We start from the raw sequence: 7335 nt of genomic DNA, 5'->3' as shown, positions 1-7335 counted from the left end.
CGAAAGGTGTTCCAGACATGCCCACATATGCTCGAACCTATAGGCAGCGGTGGAGCTTGACAAAGAATTTTGAGGGGGAAGAAGAGAGTTGAGTGTACCAAAATGACACATTGTACTTACGCGTTCAATAATCTTCAAGATTTAAGCTTAACAAGTAAGGGTATTCGAAAGGATTTTTCTAGACTAGGGCAAAGGGAAATAACCCACCTTGGCCCTAAGGAAGCTCCGCCACTGCCTATAGGGTCGCATGCTTTACGTTAACGACATTTAGTAATGCTACGGTTTAATGGAGACTGGGAGAGAAGGGTTCGAAAAGTGTACCGAGAGGACCTGGTGTTCCGGTGATGTCTGAAAGTGTTTTTGGAAGGTACCGACGGGTTCTAGAACTGGGTAGAAACTTATTTTCGGAAGGATCCTATTGAGGCCTGCCCCTTTGCTAGGAAGGGGGGGGGGGCAACACAGCTTGGTTGGGCCAGGTCGGACGAACCCCTGACTTGGGGTTCAGCGCAAGCTAGATGGAGTCCTAGTAGGACTCCTTGACGCACGCGCAGGCGGGGCTCCTTTCCTTGGTCGGCTGCCCCCTACTTGGCCACCTATATAAGGAGGGCCAGTGGTGCACCAGGGAGACATCAAGCCCTTGGCCTACCCCTCTTCCTGGTGGTGCCCTGTCCCCTTCTAGCTGGCACCTCACTCTTCCTCTAGATTAGATCTAGATTCCCTGCTGCTTCGTTGTGTTGGTCCACGAATTGATGTGATGTCACTACTTTGATGCGTGTGGATACCTTGGAGGCGTCGTAATCTTCTACAATAGATATGGCGGATCTTCGCGGCTGAGAGGTATAACCTAGCCGTTAGAATCAGAGGACTTCATCGACAACGTCAACATCTCTATTGCGCTGATGTATTCGTCGAGGTTATGGTTTCATTACCCGCACCTCGATAGTGATCTTGGTTGGATCCTACGCGGTAAAAAAATTGTTTCCTAGCACGTTCCCCTACATTGACAACACATGAGACGATGGAACCGACAACGTGATCGGATGGACAAGTAGGTCCCCGTTGTCCGTCGCTTCGGCTCTTACGTTGGTGATGGCGGTGGTACGGAATAATTTCTCCTCCGGCTTCTTCGGTTTTTAGCAACGGGTGCACCGCCAGATCTAGCGATAGGATTATGGTCAACGCAGACGGAGTTGGATGTGTTTTCGTCGGGCTGATGTTGGTTTGGCTGCAGCAGCATCGATTTCGTTATTCCTTCTTCTTCTTCTTCTTCTTCTTCTTCTTCTTCTTCTTCTTCTTCAGATATTGTACCTTTTTTTTCTTGGAGAGGATGGAGGATTCCCTTGTACCTATTTTTTTGGATTTCTTGTATTGTTGATGTTTGGTTAGTAGCGGGGCCACAATTCATTCGCAAAAATAAATAAAGCATGATCATGCACCTGATTTTACTATACAGTTGTACACCACGTGTATAAGACATCATCGCAGGGTGTTCTGTCACCGTGTCCTGGTTGTATATGCATTGCCCTAACTTGGGCATTGGGTAGCTTGAACGTATTCTTTCGCTGTATTTACACTCTATCCATGCCCCTCCAGCAACGGGAGTTTGGGACTTCTTGTCTTGTACTACTACGCACTCATCCTAGCTACTCTACCACTGATGTTATACTCAACCTTATCGTCCCGCATTTTAAAACTCTCACAACAAAATTGAGCATGAGAATCTGTCATCTGACGTTGAAGCATATGTATTCTTTGCTTCCCGCCCTCACTTCTTTGTCGGGTAATTAACAACGTTTCCATTCGTTGATTACTCAATCTCATCATGCCTTACGCGTCACCCCACTGTCGAGGCACGCGACCCATGAGGAGCAGCAGCAGCATCTAGCCGAAACGTGTTCGGTTCACACAACATAATTAACGAGAAGAGAGGAGACGTGTCCAACTAGCGTAGCCCCGCGGCTAAGCTTCCGGTGAACATGAGAGAATTTCTTCTGCTGTTGGCACCAGATTGGTTGCTGTTAAGGCGGCGACGGGGACCTTTAGCAGCCGTCCGGTGGGTCTCGATCGTTTGATCCGATCCGATGGAATGTTCGGCTTCCCGGGCTAATCCATATGTAGATGGACTTTCGGTGGTTTAATTAGTCAGCCTATTTCTGTTCACTGGCATAAATGTGTACAGTATTCCTCGCAAAATAAATAAATATGTATGGTATATTGTACTACTACTGTATGTCAATTATGCAGAGCAGATATGGTCAAAGATGCATGGAGTATGATTCCGAAAAAGAAGAAGAAAATGCATGTGGAGAAGAGAGTATTGTGCCCGAATCATGACAGTGGGTGAATTAAATGGAAAAGGCTCCCGTTTGTGTCGACCGCTGACACCGACGGGCGGAGTCAATTATGCTAATCCGAGCAAACTGTCGGGAGCATTCTCACTTGTGGATTTTATTGCTAGTACGTATACGTACCTGTGGCAGCGGAAGCACCATCTACAGTATGCTGAGGCCCTTCTCAATGCTTCAAGGTGTACAGGTGCTAAGGACGACACATAAGCAAAATAATGATGTGGCAAAGCAATTAAAGAAGAGAGAGAGCATTATGATGACCCTAAGAAGAGACGGTGCTAAGCACGTGAACCTATGTAAAGTGACTATCAACCAATACATGAAGGAGATTAATTATTAAACAATTCTATGAGAAAAGCTTAGCTAGTACAAAAACTAAGCACTTATGCATTGAGGGGACTAGTTGCTAAGATTTTTAATGCATTTAGCATCTCATCTAAGCACCCATGCATTGAAAGAGGCCTGAATGAAGAGTGTGAAAAAGGTTGGTCTTCCCCTCGCTGTCGATTCATTCCAGGAATGGTCGGTCGTTGACTCGATGTCAACTGGTTGGTTGGCTGGAGCTGCAGCCTCGGTTCGTTTCCCACGGCGACCCGCGAGCAGAACCGACGACCGGATTTAGAGCTGGAGCTGGATCTGGGTCGTGCTAACCTCGAGAGAAATGGAGGTTTTTCCCTCCTCGCAGTCGGTCTAGATTTAGATCTGTATGTTTTTTAGCTTGAAATGGGACGTTGGATAGGATAGGATGGAACTGATCCTCTGTCTGTAGCCACAAAAACAGATCCGAGCCACGATCCGCAGAAAGCCGTTCTTTTTGCCGTTCGGCTTTGCATCTATCCGTCCTTTTCGGCGCAGCACATGCGATACCTAACTGCACCAGGAGAGAAAAGCAAGAAAGAAAAGATGGATTCCTGTGAGTGACTTCGGCGTTTCGAGCCAAGACGCACGTACATCGGTACATGCATACATACATGTGGCCTCTTCGCCGTCACGATCATTGCCACAACCACTTTGCCACTCTCTCATTGTACTACCCCTTTTGTGCAAGCCAAGGGAGATGGTGACTGCGACCTCCTCCTTCTCGACGATGAAGAAGAAAAACCAGAAGAAAAAAAGAGAGTCCACATGTAGCAGACCGTAGGGCAAAGAACCGATGATGAAGAATTGCTGCTGCCGCTGCTGCATGTGCATGGCCTCGGCTGCCAGGCTCACGAGGGACGGCAGGAATCAAGTCAACTCCGGCCGCATCTCGTGATCCGGCGACCTCTGCTTCCCTCCGCCACGTGCCATGTGCAACGCGCCGATCAGTGAAGTCCAAGTCCTGCTACGCTACGCCTGCACTGCATGCGCAGCAGCTCAACCTTCAACGCCCTGCCTGATGAAACCCCATCCGCCACCACTGCTACTACCTAGAGAGAGAGTCAATCGGAGCACAAGTGGAAATTAAACAAATGGAGATTCATTGCCACTACTGCTAGCACTACGTGGATAAGAACAGGAATCTCGTAAAGCTCGAGGAGATAGAGATCGGTGGAGCTTTTGACCGTTCGTTTGTCCCTTCCACAGTACTTAGCATCACTGCCATGGCAATGATATTACGACTATGATATGATATGATGGCTACAGTGTCGGATGAACCGGCTTCCTGCTGCCAAGAAATGATGTTAGTCGAGTTAGGCAGTGATCCACCAGAAAGACACGCGAGCTTATTGGTAACAATTTTGACACAAAAGCGCGCTAGATGTGCTAAACAACTCCCCATTTGCCGGGGGTCACGCATCGCACTCAGACGATGAGTTACAGTCGATGTTTCGGAAGGAGAACGTCCACTCAACTGAAGACGAGCATGATTAAAAGGACCAAAGCGAGTGGTGAGCTTGAGCTCTGCCGTGGCCCACTCGTCTCATCCCAATCATCTATGCTGCCAGGTCTCGACAAGGATTGCTCCTTCTAGTTCTCGATTGTTCCAGAAGAAAAACTTTTCTCTTTAAAGTAAAAAATGTTGGAAACCGCTCGGGAAAAAAATGCGACTGGAAGGGCTGAAGGTCTTTTTGTAGTTCTCGATTGTGCGAGAAGAATAAGCTTTTCTCTTTAAAGTAAAAGTTGGAAATTGTTCAGGAAAGTAATACCAGTGAAAGTTCAGAAGGTCTTTTTGTAGTTGCAAGAATCGAATGCCAATGGGCGATCACTGGCCGCGGAGGAGCAACTTGAAACAGCTTTCGAATTTTATTAAGTTGAAAACCGACGCGATGCTCTCCGCCTACGTCCGCTTCTTTTTTCAGCTCCTCCTCATCTACAATCCACAGCGATTATTGTACTGTGATTGAACTGAACATGAAATGGGAGAGCCAAACAGAGGGCAGTATATAATAAGAAAAAAATATATCAATGTCTAACAGTTCTGGTCAGCTCAGACTTTGTCGTCGTGTGCCTGCAAACGTGACAGCGGCATTGATGATAACCTAAAGTCGCCAGTCAGGTGCAGCACCAACACCAAAGTTGACCAAACAAAACACAAACTGTTTCAACGGCAGAAGAAACTCTTGCTTGCAAGTTGCAACTTGCAGCTGGCGGCGGCCCCCTCAACTTGGTACTCAGATTGATTGGTTTACATCTCTGACGTAGAGCACATGTCAAAGCATGGCTAGTTATATACTCGTCTCGTTTCTAAATATAAGTCTGTTTAGAGATTCCAATAAGAGAATATATATGAAGCAAATGAGCGAGACTATACTCTATAATATGTCTATATATATCCATGTGTAGTTTGTATTGAAATCACTAAAAATACTTATATTTAGAAATGAGGGAGTATTTCGAGGGTAATATTGATCGCTTCGTTTTAACGAAGCGAAGTAAAGTTGATTTGCTGCTCGTCGATACTATTTTTGTAACTTAATATAAGACGTTTTTTTTACACTGTCATGGATTGTAAAAACGTTTTAGACGAGTATCTTATTTACAGTTTTTTTTGAGTTGTTGATTGTTTGTTGAGATAGGTAAACCTAAGTCTGCATTTGAAAAAAAAGGAAGAAGTTTTTTTTTTGAGACATAAAAGGAAGAAGTGCACACACAGACGAGACGGGTGCTCAACAAGAAAACAGAAGTCCATTTCTCTCTGTGATCACAGTTTTATGGCCCGGCCCATTTATATAAATCTCAATGGATGATGACATTCCCATAGCCCACGGCACTTTCCCGTGTATCTGAAATTCTGAACTCAGGGGTTTCAAAAACATTCTGAACGCAGGCACCTCTTTCTCTCATAGAAAGAATGCAGGCACCTCCAAATGATCATCATGAGATGGTCACCAATCCTACTTTTTTCGAACCGGCTTCCCCCCTTTCCGTTACTTTCATAACGGAAATACAATGTCTCAGGAACTGAAACTAGCAGGACTAGGGAAAGAGGAAAAGCGAGTTCAGAGCAACACCAGGAAACCCACTATCTGTGCCTATCATCAGGAACATCAGATCATGGGGCGAAAACCTGTTGTCATCCAAAACCGCACTAGGAGCATCTAATCAAGTATCGCACATATTACAGACGACATCAACAGGCCCAGGGCTAACGCCTGTAGATCACAAAAGGCCTACCAACATGACTCCGGAGACTGAAACAGGGAACGAAGGGCAATGCACGCCTGTTGTCATTCGGCAAGATCTTCAAATCGCAGCGACGTCCTGGTAGCAAAAACGAGATATACGAGACCTGCAGCAGTTTTTTACTCGTACTTCCTACTGCAAACAAGAGTCCTAAATATCTCCAGAAAATGATACTTGAAGTTGTAGTAATTACAGTAGCAAGAATGATCTGAAAACCACAGTAGCAAGATGAACACCAGCTCATATTACTGATCGAGCTTTCTTCAGAATTTCCAGTCTTCACAATGCTCAGCAAACCTACTCAAAACAAGAGTCTTAAATATCAGCAGAAAATGGTACTCGCAGCTGTAGTAACCACAGTAGCAAGGATGATCTAAAAATACAGTAGCAAGATGAAGAACACCAGCTCGTATTCCTGATCGAGCTTCCGTCAGAAGTTCCAGTCTTCACATCACGACTTACAAGTTACAACAGACAAACAACCGAGCAAGAAAAAGGAAAATCTCTCCACGGCTGAACACAGCAGATGCCTTGCTCGCCGCCCTCACCGGGCCACGAGCCCGCCCTCGGCGGCGGCCATTTTGCGGCAGTAGTCGGCGACCTCGCGGAACCTGGGCACGCTCCGGAGGTCGACCTTGGTGCCGTCCTTGAGCGTGATGACGATGTCGCCCCACTCGCCGATGAACCGCGGCACGACCACCACCTCCCTCACCGACGAGTAGGGGAAGTCCGTGCGGTCGTCGCCGGAGAGCCCGGAGATGACGGTCACGCGGCGGGAGGTGAAGCGGTACCGGAGGAGGAGCGCGCGGGACACGGAGGCGAGGGTCAGCGGCAACCACAGCAGGGTCAGGCCGAGGACGAGGTTCGCCGCCAGGTCGCCGTAGTGCGCGCCGCCGTCGAAGAACACCGTCTCGGCCTCGGCGCCGGCGGCGCCGGACGCAGAGGCCCGCGCGACCACGCGGGAGTGGCCTGCTGAGCGTCTGAGGGATGGGTTTGGTCGGAGGGTGGCGTGGGCGGGGAGGTTCGGAGGAGGCAGCGAGCGGAGGAAGGAGGACGCCGCGGCGGAGGCGGTGAGGGCGGACGGCGGAGGCGGCATGGTCGCTGGCGCGTTATCTATGTCTCGTGGTGGTGGTGGAGGGAAGTGCTGTTGGGTTCGCTCGGTTTTCGGTAGTCATTTGTGTGCACTGGGGCGTGATACGTGGACCGACTGGAATCGTGCACGTAGCCTCTGTTAGCCTTCGTTACCAGAGTCATCTGTGTTCACAGGCTAGCGTTTTGCCGTTTCCAAATCGGTATGCACGTGGTTTGTATTATAATCTTTTAGAGTCTGTTTAAGCATATCTAGATGTGTCTCTAGTTATTACACATCTAAATGACTCAA

The 7335-nt window shown here is 47.9% G+C and overlaps 1 protein-coding gene across 1 annotated transcript; it reads right to left on the bottom strand.

Annotated features, from left to right (window-relative positions):
- Positions 1–6177: 6177 nt before the first annotated feature.
- LOC119284597 lies at positions 6178–7114 on the bottom strand. The gene has a single exon (XM_037563731.1). The coding sequence runs from the start codon at positions 7048–7050 to the stop codon at positions 6499–6501; it is 552 nt and encodes a 183-aa protein (XP_037419628.1). The 5' UTR covers positions 7051–7114; the 3' UTR covers positions 6178–6498.
- Positions 7115–7335: the final 221 nt, after the last annotated feature.

The sequence above is a fragment of the Triticum dicoccoides genome, chromosome 4A (assembly GCF_002162155.2).
Source record: "Triticum dicoccoides isolate Atlit2015 ecotype Zavitan chromosome 4A, WEW_v2.0, whole genome shotgun sequence".
NCBI classification, from domain to species: domain Eukaryota; kingdom Viridiplantae; phylum Streptophyta; class Magnoliopsida; order Poales; family Poaceae; genus Triticum; species Triticum dicoccoides.
The sequence above is the reverse complement of the archived record's forward strand: the minus strand, read 5'-3'. Positions and strand labels throughout refer to the sequence as shown.

Excerpts from the sequence above, each read along its gene's own strand:
- LOC119284597 (XM_037563731.1), bottom strand. The coding sequence starts at position 7,050 with ATGCCGCCTCCGCCGTCCGCCCTCACCGCCTCCGCCGCGGCGTCCTCC.